This window comes from Elgaria multicarinata, chromosome 16, assembly GCF_023053635.1.
Source record: "Elgaria multicarinata webbii isolate HBS135686 ecotype San Diego chromosome 16, rElgMul1.1.pri, whole genome shotgun sequence".
In the NCBI taxonomy this organism is placed as follows: Eukaryota; Metazoa; Chordata; class Lepidosauria; order Squamata; family Anguidae; genus Elgaria; species Elgaria multicarinata.
Window position 1 is genome coordinate 2168834 of NC_086186.1, and position 16942 is coordinate 2185775.

The 16942-nt window shown below is 44.4% G+C and overlaps 1 protein-coding gene across 1 annotated transcript in view; it reads right to left on the minus strand.

Moving 5' to 3' along the window:
* The window catches only part of SCAPER (S-phase cyclin A associated protein in the ER), a 156715-nt gene extending 139773 nt beyond the window's left edge, over nucleotides 1-16942 (minus strand). Inside the window, exons 1-5 of the mRNA XM_063142209.1 lie at nucleotides 16854-16942; nucleotides 11627-11702; nucleotides 9807-9924; nucleotides 8393-8463; nucleotides 5257-5451 (exon numbers count right to left, since the gene is read on the minus strand). Of these exons, the coding sequence (XP_062998279.1) occupies nucleotides 5257-5451; nucleotides 8393-8463; nucleotides 9807-9924; nucleotides 11627-11702; nucleotides 16854-16909 (516 nt within the window). The 5' untranslated portion in view covers nucleotides 16910-16942. The remainder of the gene's footprint in view (nucleotides 1-5256; nucleotides 5452-8392; nucleotides 8464-9806; nucleotides 9925-11626; nucleotides 11703-16853) is intronic.

Genomic DNA, 16942 nt, shown 5'->3' on the forward strand with positions numbered 1-16942 from the left:
TTTAAATTTATCTAATGAGAAGAGAAAACCCAGGACATTAGGCGGGTGGCTACAAGAGAGAGGGTCCTTTCTGTTGTGGCACCCTGGTGTTCATTCTAGGCTGGGGGCGGGGGAGGTGGGAGAAATGTTGTGTATTGTGAATGAACACTTTCCATGTTGCATTATTTTTAGGTTATGGTTTTATGGAGGATCTGTAATTGTATGACTGTGCTGATTTATGGTTTGCATTGATTTGGGTTGTTTCTTCTGTTATTATGGATTTCTGTACTCTGTGTGTAAGTCACTTCAAGACTGTTTTTTGTGGTGGGAAGCAATGCATAAATTTTGATGATGATGATGACGACGACGACGACGCAGCTTTTAAAAAGCTATTAGATTGCAATCCTAAACACAGTTACCAGGAGGCAGGCTCCACTGAACAAAGTGACACTTACTCCCAAGTAAACATGCACAGGCTTGCACTGCAAGATGCAGTTGTTTTTAAGGCAGACTCCAAAGCTTGGAGAGATAATAACAGCTCATCTTCTTGTAATCGCCCTGCCTCCCCCCAGCCCACCATCACCGTTTGCATCTCTACCACAACTCGTCATCTGCAGTTTCAACCGCAAACGGTCACCAGAGCCCTTGTCCCATTCAAATACAATAAACATTATCCTCAACAAACACTGCAATCGATAATCTGGTCCCCTCCTCTGTCATCAAATCACACACATACGTTCAACTATTTATTTCAAAAACAAAATTCAAGGCTTGCTCAGTCATGATTTGAAATTAATGTGGAAAGCACTGGCTTAGGTACTTATTTGCTTAAGTATGACTCTTTGCAATCAAATAAACATCACTTCAAAAATACAAACTGAGTTGCTCAGATATTCTAGAGTTAAATGAACACGTACACGTAGTTGTCATTTGGGGCATTACTTTTAAGATAAATTATAGAAGACTTCAACAGCAATAGGAATAATTTTTAAAAATGGTTTAAAGGGATTTTGTATCATTAGTTGTAAGATTGTTAGTATACTGAGAACCCACAAAGAACTTCAAGCAAGTTGTCACGCTTGGCTCTCTATCTTTTCTCACAAGCAGGAAAGACTAAATATTGATGTACATCCATCCACAGGACAAGAAAGCAAGCAACAGATGGGACAAACAACAACCCAAAACGCTCTAAAGTACACAACTGTTATGTATACCAAAACCATACCCGTGTTTTATTGTGCAATGAATAAATAATACGCACTGCATATAGACAAAAGCCTGTGTCTTACATCAAATGGAATTCATTGTACTAGGTCAAGAAAACAATAAGCAATAAACCCATTGACAAGGTGAAATTCAATTGTGCTTAAGAGTAATAATGCACAACCAGCCCTTGGAAAGAACAAGAAATTAAACGTAGTCTGAACAAGACCCCCGCCCCAAACACCTCCTCCCTTAGGCCCGCTGCCATCCAATGACAACATTTGGAGAAAGGACAGTTACAATTTTCAAATCAAACAAACAAACAGAAGGATGAATCGTGCACATGTCCACAACTTCTTCCAAGCACATGCAACTTTTAAGGCATTGGATCCAGAACTGTCACTTGAGGCACAGGTGAACTCAGTGGCAAAGAGCACCTTTTATCAGCTTAGGTTGATATACCAACTACGCCCTTATCTGGACAGAGATAGCCTAGCTACAGTTATCCATGCTCTGATAACCTCTCGTTTGGATTACTGCAATGCGTTATATGTGGGGCTGCCTTTGAAGACAGTCTGGAAGCTTCAGCTGGTACAAAACAGGGCAGCCCGTTTACTAACAGGGACTGGCCGGTGAGATCACATTATGCCAGTCCTTTTACAACTTCATTGGCTGCCAGTCCAGGTCCGGGCCCGATTCAAAGTGCTGGTATTGACATTTAAAGCCCTAAACAGTTTGGGGCCAGGTTATTTGAAGGAATGCCTCCTCCCATATGTACCTGCCCGGACCTTAAGATCATCTACAGGGGCCCTTCTCTGTGAGCCCCTGCCAAAGGAAGTGAGGCAGGTGGCTACTAGGAGGAGGGCTTTCTCCGCTGTGGCACCCCGGTTGTGGAATGAGCTCCGCAGAGAGGTCCGCCTGGCACCTACACTGTACTCCTTTCGTTGCCAGCTGAAGACCTTTTTATTCACTCAGTATTTTAATATGCCTTCTCCCAGGCATTTTTAACAGCATTTTAACAGCATTTAACAACGTTAAGTTTGTTTTTAATGGACCCCACAATTGTTGTTTTTAAATGGATACTGTTGTTTTTATACTGTTTTTATGTGTGTGTGTGTGTGTGTGTGTGTGTGTGTTTAAATTGTATACTTTTAATGTTTACTATTTTTAAATGTTGTAAACCGCCCAGAGAGCTTCGGCTGTGGGGCGGTATATAAATGTAATTAATTAAATAAATAAATAAATAAATAAATTAACACTTAATTTTAACTTAAATTTAAATTTTACTGTTTTAACTCTGTATTTTAATCTTATATCAATTTTGCTGCATGGTTTTATCCTGGTTGTGCTTTTTATACTGTATTTTGTATTTGTGCTTTTAACCTGTTGGTTGTTTTATTATGGTTTTAATTTTTGTGAACCGCCCAAAGAGCTTCAGCTATTGGGCGGTATAAAAATGTAATAAATAAATAAATAAATAAATAAATGACGTATAGTGGTCAGAGTGCAGGACTGGGAGTCGGGAGATCCGGGTTCTAGTCCCCACCCCCTTGGCCATGGAAACTCACTGAGTGACTTTGGGCCAGGTACAGACTCTCAGCCAAACCTACTTCACAGGGTTGTTGTTGTGAGGATAAAATGGAGAGGAGGAGGATTAGGTAAGCTGCCTTGGGTTCCTTGGAGGAAAAAAGCCAGGATATAAATGTAATAAATAAATACATAAATAATAAATAAATAAATAATGGGAGGTAGCAGGGGGGAAAGTGATTTGGCTGGCCTTGAGCTCCAGACAAGCCCACAGTATCTCAAGAGGAAAGCATGGTTGGATGGCTGCCTTAACTGGAGTACTCCTATTAGAGGGTGAGGACATACTGCAACATTTTGTACTTAAAAGATAAATATCAGAATTTAAGAGGTCACCAGTCCATGGGACTGCATTAGGGATCAAGTGGTATGGTAAATAAACCTTCTAAAAAAGGATACATTTGCAATGCAAGAATTCTATGTGTTATTTTTTTTATGCCTAGATTTTGTAAACAAAGTATTTGTTGGATAACTGCTCTGCTATCGTGTAACAACCTTCACCCTTTTCTGAAATGAATGTTTGTTCTCGGTTTTAAAAAGGTTTTGGATACATATTGCCTTCCCAACACAGCACAAGCGGAATCCTGGAAGAAGCCTTGCGCTACGGGATTTGTCAGACAAATAAACTCCCCTTCTTTCAGCAACAAACGTTTAGAAAATCATAATCCGATTATATTCCGAGGCAGATCGTTTCTCTCTCTCTCTCTCTTTTTCAAAAGAATCACTGGGGAAATTTCCTGAGCAGGAAGACGGTTCAGTTTAAAAACAAAACAAAACCCCAACAAACTTAAATTGCGTTAGGCCAACAGACAGCTTGGAAGCCTCTAGCCACTGTTTGGTTTTGGAACACACTGTCAGCAAAGCTGTATTTGTACACACTAATCCTATAGGCAATTTGGCAGTCTTGTGTTTCAGTAGAACTCTAAATATTCATAACCCAGGGTGGGGGGGGGAATCCACTCTTCGCAACGGGCTAGCTAATGGTTTCCAGAATTTGACAAAAAAATAATAATCAATCACTGTGAATGTAAAAACAACCTGGATCCCTCAACAATTTCAGAATCTTCACGTCTTCTGGCTTTTCCTGGTCTCATTTAATAATACAAAATGTTTCACTTATTATAAAGCTATAAAAGTATTAAACCAGCTTCCACTGCAGTTGTCAAAAACACACACACCCCCACCATGGGGCAACGTGTCTGTTTTCCATCTAAATTTAGATGGGGGGCGGGTGGGGGGGAGCCAACTTATGACCACGTCCCACCCAGACACTGTTTATACTGGGCCATCAATCTCCTGTGCTTACCATCAGCAAGTGAATGAGGAGAGCGATCAGTATCTCTGCAGGAAAGGGAACAATGTGGAATTAAGACATTAAACAGGAAACTAAAGAATGTGACCAGAGGCTGAATCTCAACAGTGCCACTTACAGGAAAAATTGAGCACTGAAATATAGGCTGGGGGGGGGGGGAGATATTGGTAAAGTACGACATAATTGAGTATTCTGCATTAATCTCACTATGACACTGGAGGAAAACACAAATAAAAGATATAGAGTTTTAAGACACTGTTTTTTTTAAAAAAATATTTTTTGCTGCTTTTATTGTTCTGCTATCTGTTGGTTTTACTGATTTCTGTTGATGACGTTGCTATATGGTTCATCTTTTAAGAAGTTATGAGTCATCTGGAGCAAGCATTGACACAGAAAGGCAGGTTATAAGTAAAATAATATTACTGAAAAGCAACCAGTGCTAATACAAGCCGTTTTCCACGAGCAAAGAGGAGTTCTTGTATTTAAAAGCTCCCCATTAAAAGCCAAGATAAACAATACTTATTTTCCAAAGGGGAACCCAGGTTAGTCCATTACAGCACACGTGCCGCGCAAGAACCCAGTGGCGTCTTAAAAGACTAAGAGATTTACGGTAGAGCATTAAGTTTTCATGGCCCAGAGCATCTGAGAACAGTTCTCGCCTTCAAAAGCTTTGACCACAGTCAGGCCGTAGCTAGACCTAAGGTTTATCCCAGGATCATCCCAGGTTCGTCCCTGCCTGGGCGCTGGATGCCCTGTGTGGCACTTAGATGAACAGCTTTGACCCCAGGACAATCCTGGGATAAACCTTAGGTCTAGCTACGGCCTCAGTCTATTCACTGATAATCTATTCTTTTTAATTTCCCCTTTTTAAAATGTCCCCCTTTTCTTCTAAATACTACCAAAGTAGTCGAACCAGTAGATGCGTAAGTGAGAGGTTGTAAGTTATTTACTATGTAAGACACGGAACCTAAACCATGTCAGTGACCTGAAGGAACAGGGGGCAGGAAGCTCATGTGAACTGGAAACTCATGTTCTGCATTACCAACTGGAAGAGATTCCTTTAATGTAAACACTTCAAAAAGCTTTCAACAAACAAAGAAGTCCTGCAGCACCATGAAAACGACCCGCACTGATCACACATCATCCACCCATCCATAGCGTTACCATAAGATTCTTACCTTGCATTCCACTACGCTCTGATCTGATTCACAAGTGACGTAGATTTCATCAACCGCACGCCTTAGATTGTCAAAAAGGAACGCCCAGTACCGGGCTCGGAGATCCACTTTCCGAGGCTGCCTCGTTTTCGTGGGGCTTTTATCAAAGTGTTTTTCGCTGGCTGTTGATGCTATTTTACAGTCTGATGTAGTGCTCTGCAAAAAAAGATGCACAACACCAAGGTGATACACAATATCAAGAACAAAAGGCCCGTAGAAGTGGCAAAGGACTGGATTTTCATGGGCTGCACATTTGGTTCCACACCTATATTGACAGCATTCAGATCAATGTTTCCGAGCCTCCAAACCAGTCTGGAGAGTCAGGAATGATCTCTCTCCTCTCCCCATGCAGTTATCATGTTGGATAACTTCCTGCTTTGGTCAAATCATGGTTTACAATCCTGGTTTAGGGCATGTGCTCAAACTATATCTTGCTGGTTTGGACATTGGAAATGATGTTTGATCAAACTAGGATCAGCAGGATGGGCAAAACAGGGTAATGAGTCCAGAGGGAGGTGGAGCTTGTCAATTTCATTAAGGGCCCTGCTAGCATTTCCCTCTATGATTCAGGCACCGACCCCAGGTTCCAATTATTCCCAGCCAAGACAGATTCTGGTCATGGGCAACTCCTTTCATGGAGCAAATGCTTCCACCAGCTTGCAATTTCCACCCCCTCTCCAATACCACCCACAGACAAACAAATAATTCCTGGTGTCTCTTTTGTTGAACCCTAGGCAAGACTGAATTCAGCTCAAAGCACGCTTGTAATACTGTTATTTACATCCAAAAGGAGTTAAGTAGTAGAACTTAAATCAATGCTGCAGGTTTGGATGGAAATTATTCATTTAATGGTAAACCATGTAACACACACTGGCTACAATGCTAAACACACTTCCTTGGGAGTAAGCCCCATTGAACTCAGTGGGACTTACTTCTGAGTAAATATGCACATACTTCTTTTGCCAAAAGCAATTCCAGGCTGATGGAAATATTGCAAGTATGGAGGGAGGGCAGGGCAGGGGTCCCTCCCTCTCTTCAAAGGGCCTCTGCGCTTCAGTGCTCTCTTCCTCCATTCCTTGGCCACTGGCTCTTCTTCATTGCTTCCCCGAGTAGGTACAGGGTCTGAGGCTGCAATCCTTGTGAACACAGCAGGGTTCACTTCTAAATAAGCACGCACAGGTGAAATACATTTAAATCAATTACCTGAGAGCCCGTTGTGAGTTTTTTGTTTTAAATATGGAAATGAGTCTTGCCTTTCCCGGTCAGACCTTGCGTTAAAATGACTGAACAGCCCCAAGAGAGAAGGATTTAAGTTTCCATTAGTGATATTTGGCGATCGTTTTACGTCTGCACTTCTTCGTTTTGTGTTTAATACAGTCTAATTATTGATGTGGAACAGTTGGGTATTTGTGTTAATGTTGCCCTTTTAAATCTCCAGGCGGACTGAAATATCAGTCTAAAGGGCTGCCTCCCCCAGAGAGTGAAACAGACACGCGGTGCATCTGGATGCGAGTTCCCCCCACCCCACCCCGCCGCCACTTGCTCCAACAGGAAGGATTTTTCTTTTATGCTGAGCATTAAAGATCTATTCCTTGTCAGCTATGCAGGCAAGAAGAACTGCTCTAGAGTATCTGGAGTAAAACAGAACTGAAATGTGGCCAAAGTTATTGATTTCATTTCATTTCTCCTGGATTTTGTGGGAAACCAGATCTGCAGAATTAGCTCTCGGGGGCAAGGCTACGGATCAGCAGGAAAATGAGTGCAACTGCAACTATAATATTTTGAGATAACAAAATAAAATTAAGACTTTGAGTGGTCATCAGACAGAGTCTCTGTGCCAAATGTTTATTGTACTTATTTTCAAAAGCCCCACCACCTTCCACCAAGAATCTCAGGGGTGGAGTATGTGTTGCGTGTGCCCCTCCTTCAGCTTCACAACAATCCTGCGAGGTAGGTTAGGCTGAGAGACCGTGATCAGCCAAAGGGCGCGTAGTGAGTTTCATGCCAAATGTGGATATGAATCAGTGTCTCCCTCTCCTAGTCCAGCCCTCTAATCGCTACACTAGCCAAGGGTTTCTTTTGTTTTCATCAACTTAAGTATCAAGACCATTTTCATTTTTAGAAAAGCTATTCGTTCATGAAAAAGGAGGTCCTGATCACAAATAATTGTCTCAATCTTGCTACAGTAAACTCACAATGCCTAGAACATATGTACAAGAAAATTTATTAACATTTATTATAATACCTTATTAGCTAAAAAGCCATCAAAGCACTGTACAACAATTTCAAACCATAACCGCCCCAAAACCCAAGAGTATTAAAAAGAATAAAACATAATTTAAATGGCTAAATTAAAAAGATGAACCATCACACCCTTTCGAAAAGCCAAGAGAAGACGGTTGCTCTTGGAAGAGGGCATTCCACAAGAGAAAGCCCTACCATACCTGCACCACAAATGGCCCTAAGAGGACCTCCCCTGCAGGTCTTAATGAATAGCCAGGTTCCAAATGAGATGGATGGTCCCTTAGAGAGTTGAGCCCTAAGCTGTTTAGGACTTTAAGGGTTAAGACCAACTCTGCGACTTGAGCCTGGAAAGCCATTGGCAACTAGTGCAGGTCTTTCAGGACAGCTGTGATACGGTCTTGATACTGTCCATTGGTCAGAGATCTGACCAGACCTTGGAGCTGTGTGTGTGCAAAGGGGTTACCTTACCCACAGACATGGGCAAATGAGATTGCTTGCCCCGCCCCCCCACGGGTAAAGGAAAAATGGCAGCACAATAGAGCTTTGAGCGCTCGCCACTGTTTGCCTGCTGTAGACCCGGAAGCTCAAAGCATGGTCTGGGTTCTTAATGGCAGTTAGCCCAAACCACCATTTTGCATTATATCGGAAGCCAGCTGATGTGACTTAGGACTCAACGAAGGCAATTTAAAAGTGGTTTTCTTTCTGACGATCACCCATATACTCCTTGCATTTGGCACATTCGTGTATCTAAACAACAAGAGCAACAATATTCCAGGAGCTCTGTTTCAGAATACGCACACTCTTCTGGTGAAACATGAAAAAGAAACCATTGAGGAAGCCTGGACATATCTACCTGTTTAATAGCTTTGTGTGCTCCTTGAGTTATTCTCTTAGATTTTCCTCCCACTTGCCATTTTGGTTTTCCTTTGAAGAGAGAAATGTATTTTAATTAGCCACAACTCTTTAACACCGACATTAAAATATAAGCATAGTCCTAGTCATATGCTGGGACCAAGAGGAGAGCCAACCCTGAGCAACAGCAACAGAGCTCCAAACTGGTAGGTCCAGTCCCTGGGTCCAGGGGGATGGGGTGGGGTGGGGGTGCGCCTGTGTTTTCTCAGGCCTGTTTCAGAGCATTAGAGCTTAGCCCTCTCCTCTTTGCGAAAACATCCCTGAAATGACAGAGCAAACAAATCCCCCTTTGGAAAGGGCGAATACCTTATTTTCAAAGCCTTGAGAGTGAAGAGGAAGAGTTCCCTTCCCCAGAATGCCTGAACAGCAGGATTTCATTTTTGTAAGGAATTGGACTGGTGATTGGTGGTGAAGACGTATGATACCTTTACTTCAACCACACGATTGTATAATACGTAGAGTGCCATCCTATGGGGATGGCTGTCAGCCTCCACACTCAGAGGCCGACGGCCATCCAATGCAGAACAGGAGGAGCAACACAGGCGATCTTCATCTCCATGCTCCTCCTGCTCTGCATTTCAGCTAGATGGGCTTTTTCACCCATCTAGCTGAGATGCCAGGGAGACCAGAGGATTCCTGATAAAGAGTCCTCACCACACCAGCTGCGAAGGGGAGGGGAGCTCAGACAGGAACTGAGGTTGGAACCCTGTCTCTATCCTTGGGTCATTGTTATGGGCGTCCAGACCATAAAATAGGCTTTCTTTCTTAGGGAATAATCCCTTAGAGGGAAATATGCTCAGTCTTGCTGATATTCATATGGCATTTTCAGAAGCCTAAATCCTCTTATGTTTCTCAATGCCCCCCCCCCCACACCTAGAAATGGTTGCTCAGTAATGGGGCCACCACCCCTGCAATTCAAGCATTGACTTGGGCCTAGGCTGCTCTGCTGGTGACCAGTCTTATGCTTTACATAAGAAGATAAGAAGAGGCCTGCTGGACCTGACCCAAAATGTGCTTAGCTCAGTATCCTGTTTTCAACAGTGGGCCAGACTCCAAGGAGCACACAAGCAGGGCTTGAAAGCAGCCGCCGTCTCCCACTGTCCCCCCAGCCCTCATCCAGCAACTGAGGCTCAAGGACAAACTGCTTCTGGATATAGAGCGGCACGTGGCCATGATGACTGCAGTAGCCACCAACAGACCTGCACTCCACGGCTTCGCCTAATCTTGGGTGGCAGTTCCAGAAGAACAGCCTGTGTGAAGATGTACTCTTTGTTAGTCCTGAATCGACTGCCAGCTGATGCCACTGGCAAAATCATTTCTCGAATAAAAAGACGGCACGGGCGGCTAGCGCATACCTTCCTCCTCCTTGCTTTGCAGCGGCACACTCCAGGCTATCAGGTTCCTTGCTGTGCGCCCCTCCTCGGCCACAATTTTTCTGACCTTATCGTGACTATTAGAGCGCTGGAAAGAAGCCTGAAGAGAGAGAGAGAGAGAGAGAGAGAGAAACCGCCTCATTAACAGCCCAATAATCCAACCCATAATATCCAAATGATGGCCTTTGTCCAATGCCGATCACTTCTAAGGACACAGGAGTGGAGCTACTGGGTTGGTTAATTCCTGAAACCAGTGTTTCTCCTCCTCCTCCTCCCTTCACCTGGCCAGCCGAGCAGAGGCCCTCCTGAGCAATCTTAAATGTTTTCTTTGAAAACATACATTTCCATTAGCAGCAATCTGAACGCATCAGACTCTGCCCTTGGGGAGGGGGACTCAGCCAGTGAGGGCACATGAGTGACACAAAGACTACCCTGTGTCCTCATTGGTTGGGTCCCTCTGCCAAAGTCAGTGCCCGATTGGTTCTGATCACTGCTACTCAGCATGTATGGTTGTTTCCCCACCACCACCCCTTTTTAAAATAGGATGCCATGGGGCCTGCAAGCTTGGCCTAGGTGATTCCAGTAGGCTGGAAGGCAGGAGGAGGAGGGTGGCAGCTGCACTAGGCCCTTCGGAGCCTGTGGGCCCTCAGCAGCTGCCTGCCTGTGCCGACCACTGACACCGGGCCTATCAATGCGCTTTGCATGCAGAAGGCCCCAGTTTCAATCCCCTGCAGCATCTCCAGGTAGGGCTGGAAAAATTCCTTCTTGAAACCCCAGAGAGCTGCCGCCAGTCAGTGTCAACAATACTGGGCTAGATGGACCCAGGGTCCCCCTCAGTGTAAGGCCAGTTCCAACGTCCCTCAGCTCTACACGGAAACCAAGTAATCCTAAACGCAGCTATCAGTCATTGCTATGATGCCAGGAATTGCAGGCAGGTTGTATTCATGGTTTGCCTGGTTTGTGATTTAATTTGGAGGGGGAATTAAAAGAAGTCACTGACTTCACAAGGCTTCTGAGCTACGGGTAGCCATGAATCAGCTTCAAATGCCTTAATACAGGGGCAGGCAGACTTTAGGCTTGCGGGATCTGAGATTCACCGACCAGTTTCAGGTGCAAAATAGTGGCTCACGCAGGCAGACCTATGCTAAGAATTAAGGAACAAGGTGCCCCCAGTGGTGGGCTTGTATTTTAATCTTATAATCTATTCTGTATTTTAATCTTATATCAACTTTTGCTGCGTGGTTTTATCCCGGTTGTGCTTTTTATACTGTATTTTGTATTTGTGTTTTTAGTTTGTTGGTTGTTTTATTGTGTTCTTCATGGTTTTAATTTTTGTGCTTCGGCTATTAGGCGGTATAAAAATGTAATAAATAAAATAAAATAAATAAACTGCGTCCGTCCAGATGTTCTGCCCTACAAGTTCCATTAGTCCTGGTCAGCACAGCCAATGGCGATGGATCTTGCAGAGTTATTTATTTCCAACATTTGTATACCACATCTAAGTATATATCCACATCTAAGACAGACCCCGGAGTGGTGAACATAAGAAGTAAAACCCTAAAAAGATTAAAACACCATCCCTTTTTGAATTATTCTTTTTTGTTTGTTGTTTATTCGTTCAGCTGGCTGCAAGTTGTCCATCCATGGCCTAGACCGATCTTACCGGTAGATCCTTAACCTTACCTTCTGCCCACCATGGTCAAAGCGAGCACTGGAAAGGATTTTGCACATCACCCAGTCCAAGCCTGAGCGACAACAAAAATGAAGAAGCCCTTAAACTGCTGTCTTCGGAGATAACTTACCATCATGTTATAACTGTCCTCTACATCAATAGATTCACTTATCACATTTTTGGCTGACCCCATGAAGTCATCATAGCTGTGTAATATAAAAAGAAAAGCATTTTAATATTTACGTTCACAAGCACCAGAAATGTTTCTTGAAGCTGGGAAGTCGGATTACATTTATGCCATGCACTGAACATAATTATACTGCTAATGGACCAGGCTCTGCTGGCCCAGCAGATAATTCCTTAGAGCGAGCTTAGACTGATTGCCATGCTAACAAAAAACCAGCAGCCACAGTCCTGTGCGAAGCACTGCCAGGACAGAACGCTGCTGCTGCTGCTACAGACACGAACATGCCTGAATGGAATGGTGTGTCTCAATCCTTAAACGGCCAGGTTGACCACCTCACATAAAAGGAAAATGTATTTCACAGGAGACCTTGGAAACATTTAGATTGCTACCAGTATCTTTTTTTAATTCTTACACAAAGAACATGAAAGGAAGCCTCCCACGTTCCTATCATTGCCAATAGCCAGCCTTAAACTAGCATTAACATCATTGTGTCTTAACTGAGAGTAGTGGGGTGGGGGGAAATAGGTGGCTTTAAGCTGTGCATTGTGCCACTTCTGTTTTGCCTCTTTAATCCTACTAATTTAAAGCTCTAGATTTTCAATACAAGATGTGCTATTATTTTTGCTTACGTATTTGCTTCTTGCAGAACAGAGCAGGGTTTTAAAAAATGTTGTCTTTCCTCTCAGAGTGTGAATTTATAAGAAGAGGAAACTCCTCAAATGCTGATAGATGCCTATTCTAGAGAACTATCCTTAGCTGACCATCTATACCGAGCCAGGATGATGGGGTGGAAAGTGGGCTGGGCCTCAGGAGAGACTAGTTGTAGGCCCCACTCAGCCCTGAAGCTCAAGGGTTGACTTTGGGCTAGGTACCCATTCTAGTCACAGGGTGGTTTGTTGCGAGAATAAAATGTAAAGGAGGAGACCATGTGAGCCACCATGGATTCCTTGCGTATGCATCATACATGAAAGATAACAGGACCTTCAAGTCTGCTAATGGAAAAAGCTCATCACTGTGGTGCTGATTAGGAGTATCCTTTGACAGTTAAGTCACTCTCGCTCCATTGTTTTTGCTTTAATCTTTACAGTTTTTATTTTCTCCATCCCCATGACGTTAGGTCATGATCATCTTGCCTGTTACAAGTGGAATTTACCATATTCTTCCTTAAATAGACTCTTAAAGCCTATTTTTTTTCCAGAATTATGTAATAAAAATGTTGCATTGTTGAAGTTGAACGTTATTCATCAGTTTATATTTTTGAAAACTCAGTGTATAAAAACATAGCCACATGAGTCAACATAGGCCAAGAATATTGCTAAAACGTTTGGTTTTCAGAACTGTGACTGCAACAAAGACAGAAGTTGTATATAACAATCTTTCGTTGAACACAAGCGGCTATTTTGTTTTGACTACCACTATTTCCTTTTCACAGATGGCTTTAGCTGATTCCTTTCTTGATACCAAAACACACACAAACGGCAAGTTTCATCAGTTCACTATTTTTATTTATTTTGCAAAACAGTAAATCCTAATCCCAGTGGAGTAACAAAGCTCCTAGTTTGAATGCCATCCTAACAATTCTGTTTCTCTTTAGCTCAGAACATTTATATAATTCATTTAAAACCTCTCTACCCCCCCTCCACCCTTCATTAAATCAGATTCCAGGGCTGTGTACAACAGCGCAGATAATAAATGATTTAAAACTTAATACAATAAAGTAAACTTGCCAGTTCAGACAAAAATAATGAAAGCACCAAATAAAAATATTGAGGCAGAGGGATTATACAAATTAAAATGCCTGGGTAAATAAAAACATAGGCTGTAAAGTAGGCGTCACGCATAGGGAGAGCATTCCGAAAGCCAGGGTGCCACACCTGCAAAAGCCCTGTTTCATACGGCTTGATCCAATGGACTTAAGGATAAAACAAAAACACAGATGTGGGGTTTTCTTCCACTGGACCCACATATACACTAACTTGCCCAATTCTCAACATGCATGAGATGGAGCAAGCTTTTGCCTATGGAAGCACATGCCACAGAGTAGGCCCGAACAGGAGGCAAAAGAATCGTACTGGGGTGGGGGACAGCTGAGGATGGGAGCATGGAAAAAATTTGCCACCCAGAGCCTGCTCCCCCTGTGCAGCTTCCTCTCCACTAGCACTACCCTGCTGGTGGTGTTACTGCTGCCTCACAGCACCACACTGGACAAGCAGCTGCTCCAGGAGAAGCACCACCCTATCGCTCTTTCTCAGCCAGCAATCTTCAAGATGGGACCAAGCTTCCAGAAGGGTCAGAAATCTGCGAAAGAGAACTGGCCACTCTAGGAAGCTCTAGACGTGACTCCAGTTACCAAGTGAGGAGAAAGGACAAAGATAAGGCCGTGCTGAAGCATCACGTGGTGGGGTTGGGTAGAGACCTGTGGAAGGTGACAGGGTAGAGGAGCAAGGAGGTAGCATCTGTGGCCGCCACCAAAGACATGCAAGGAGCAATGGCAGAAGCTGAAAGGGTAGGTGGCACAGGGGGCTGACCAAGGTGGAGGAGGGAGGGTGCCGTGCAGCGAAACATTTAATTCCTCCCTCGGTCATGCCACGGTAGGTCAAGACAGACTTTAAGGTGCTCTTGTCTAGGACAAACAGGAAAAGAGCTACTCATACCATGAAAGGCAAAGTTAGGTCCGTTAGTGGGCTTTTAGTCCTGATAAACTGTGCAGCCACTTTTTGGGGAAAGAAAAAAATAGTTACAGAATGAACACACATTGCAGGTATGCACACATCCATCAAAGAAGCTCTGTTTGTGCATAAAGAATTGGAAAAGCAACATCTCAAGAAAGAAGATCGAGGGAAAGTGTTTGGGCATTTCTTGAGAAAGGGGAGCGTGCAGAAGAGAATCCCCAATAACACAGTCACCAAAGTCCCAATACTTGCCTCCCCCACAGTGCCTGCAGCCTCTGGAAAAGTCAGTCTCAAAATTGCACCAGCATTTTCAGGTGCTTTAATGATCACATTTATTACAGCTCATGCTCCCATGTCTGCCTACCCTGGATCCTGGCCCATATTGCCCTGCAACTAGAGTTGGATGCGATCCAATAACAAGTTTAGTGACAGGGAAAGAAGGTAGAACCTACACCATTCTGTATTATTTCTTTTCCAGCCAGTTCCCTCTAAATCCCCTTCTCTAGTCTTCTGTGAAACCAGCAGGGGTGGGGAGAAGAGAATGTATCAGTTTCACCAATGCTGGTTTCCTTTTTGGGGAAACTGACAATTTCCCTTTTCAATTTCACAAATGCCTCCTCAATTTTGCAGTTTATTGGGAGCACTGCCTGAAGAGGTGCATGTACAGGTCCTTTTGAAGAAAAGGAATCAGTCCTTAGAAATTGAGGAGGCTTCCACTCAACTTTGGGTTGCTTTTGCACTCATGAGGGTGCTGCTGCAGTCCTGTCCTGTTTGACAGTTGGTTGGCTACTGTGTGAACCCTTGACCTGATCCAGCATGGCTCTTCCTGTGTTCTTAACCTCGCCAGCTTCATATGACATCAGAGAGAGTGGGGCAATGAAAACAAAAAAGGCTGTTCATAGACATCCAGGATCATAGAAAGAGTGGAGGAAATGGGTAAGAGAGCCATACTGTGGCTACTAATATTGACCAAAGAGGTAATTCCTTACAGGAAAGGGATGTTAAAATGTGAGGAGGAAAAACATTCCCAAACATGTACAGCCCTATAGAGAAAATCATTGGGTAAAGAACTAAAAATGCCCTTCAATCATAAGCACTCACCCTGCTCTCTCTGAGTTTAAGACAGCCGTAAAGACTAGTCTCTTCCGGCAGGCCTACTCAGATGAATTTTAAACCTAAGAATTTTAAGATGCTGTGATGGTTGTTTTAATATTGTATTGGTTTTATATTGTATTGGTTTTATTATGGTTTTAATTTTTGTGAACCGCCCAGAGAGCAACGGCTATTGGGCGGGATAGAAATGTAATAAATAAATAAATAAATAAATAATAAAATGCTCTTTTAACTAATTTTATGTATTATATGGTATTTGGTGTTGTTCGATCCAGAGGGAGAGGCAGGTAATATATTATTATTATTATTATTATTATTACAAGAAATGCCAGAAAATTATTACAAATTCACCTTCCCACGTAGCCATCAGTCAATTTAAAACAACCACCACCACCCAATACGAGTGCATTTAAATGAACAAATGTATTGTGGTGACAAATTTATTAAGGCATAAAGCCTTCATGGACAAAGTAAGACCTGCCATAAGGAATGTGTCAGGTGCCACAAGGCTGCCCTTTGGTCCTGCTGTCACACAGGCCCATCCCAGGACCCAGCCGTGGTGGTGGTGGGTTCCTGCCTTTCAGGTTGCAGGCATGTGCCTTTCACAGGTGCACAAATACACACACACACATACACGGGCATCCACACTTTAAAATTTTGTATACTCGTTTTTATCTTAATTTTTTAGAATTTCTGTAAACCGCCCAGAAAGCCCTGGCAATGGGAGCGGTATATAAGTGTAATAAATAAATAAATAAATAAATTTTAGGGACGTGCAGAAGACAGACCAGCATTTGGTTGCTGAGGCAGGATGCTTGCGGTGTGTGTGTGTGTACACGTGGACTGGGTTTGCGTGTGAAGGGCGTTCCGCGCCCGCTCCTGTGGCTCAGAGGGCGGCCTGGGTTCTGCCCACCGGCGCCCTTGTTTCGCACCTGTCTCCAGGGGGGCGAATGCCCACAAGAGCCCTCGTGGAAACACGGAGCAGCTCCCACCCGAGGTCTGCCCAGCCCCGCGTTGGACGACACGTGTGAACCCGGCCTTCGGGGTGGGGGTGGGGAAGGCTGCGGCTGATGCTGCGTCTTGGCTTGCCCTGTCAGGAGATGCCCTGGCCGGGGGCGCCTGAGGCGGCGGGGGCGCCTGAGGCGGCGGGGGCGCCTGAGGCGGCGGGGGCGCCTCCCCCTCCCCTCCCCCTCCCCCCGCGCGCCTCCCTCCTCCGCCTCAGCCAGTGGCAGGTGCCTGGCCGGGGAGGCCTTGGCCCGGCCCTCCGAGGGCTACCCTGGAGCAGGCACGCAGGCACCGGCCCGCCGCCATCTTGCCGCCCCGGCCCCCTCCGGCTCCGCCCCTGCCCTTTACACCGCGGAGCGCTATAAGCGACCGGCACTCACACTCGCCTCCTCGCGGCGCTGTTCCGCCTACGTGCGTCCCGCCGCTGTGACGTCATCTCGTCCCGCCGGTAGCCGGTGCAGCGACTATA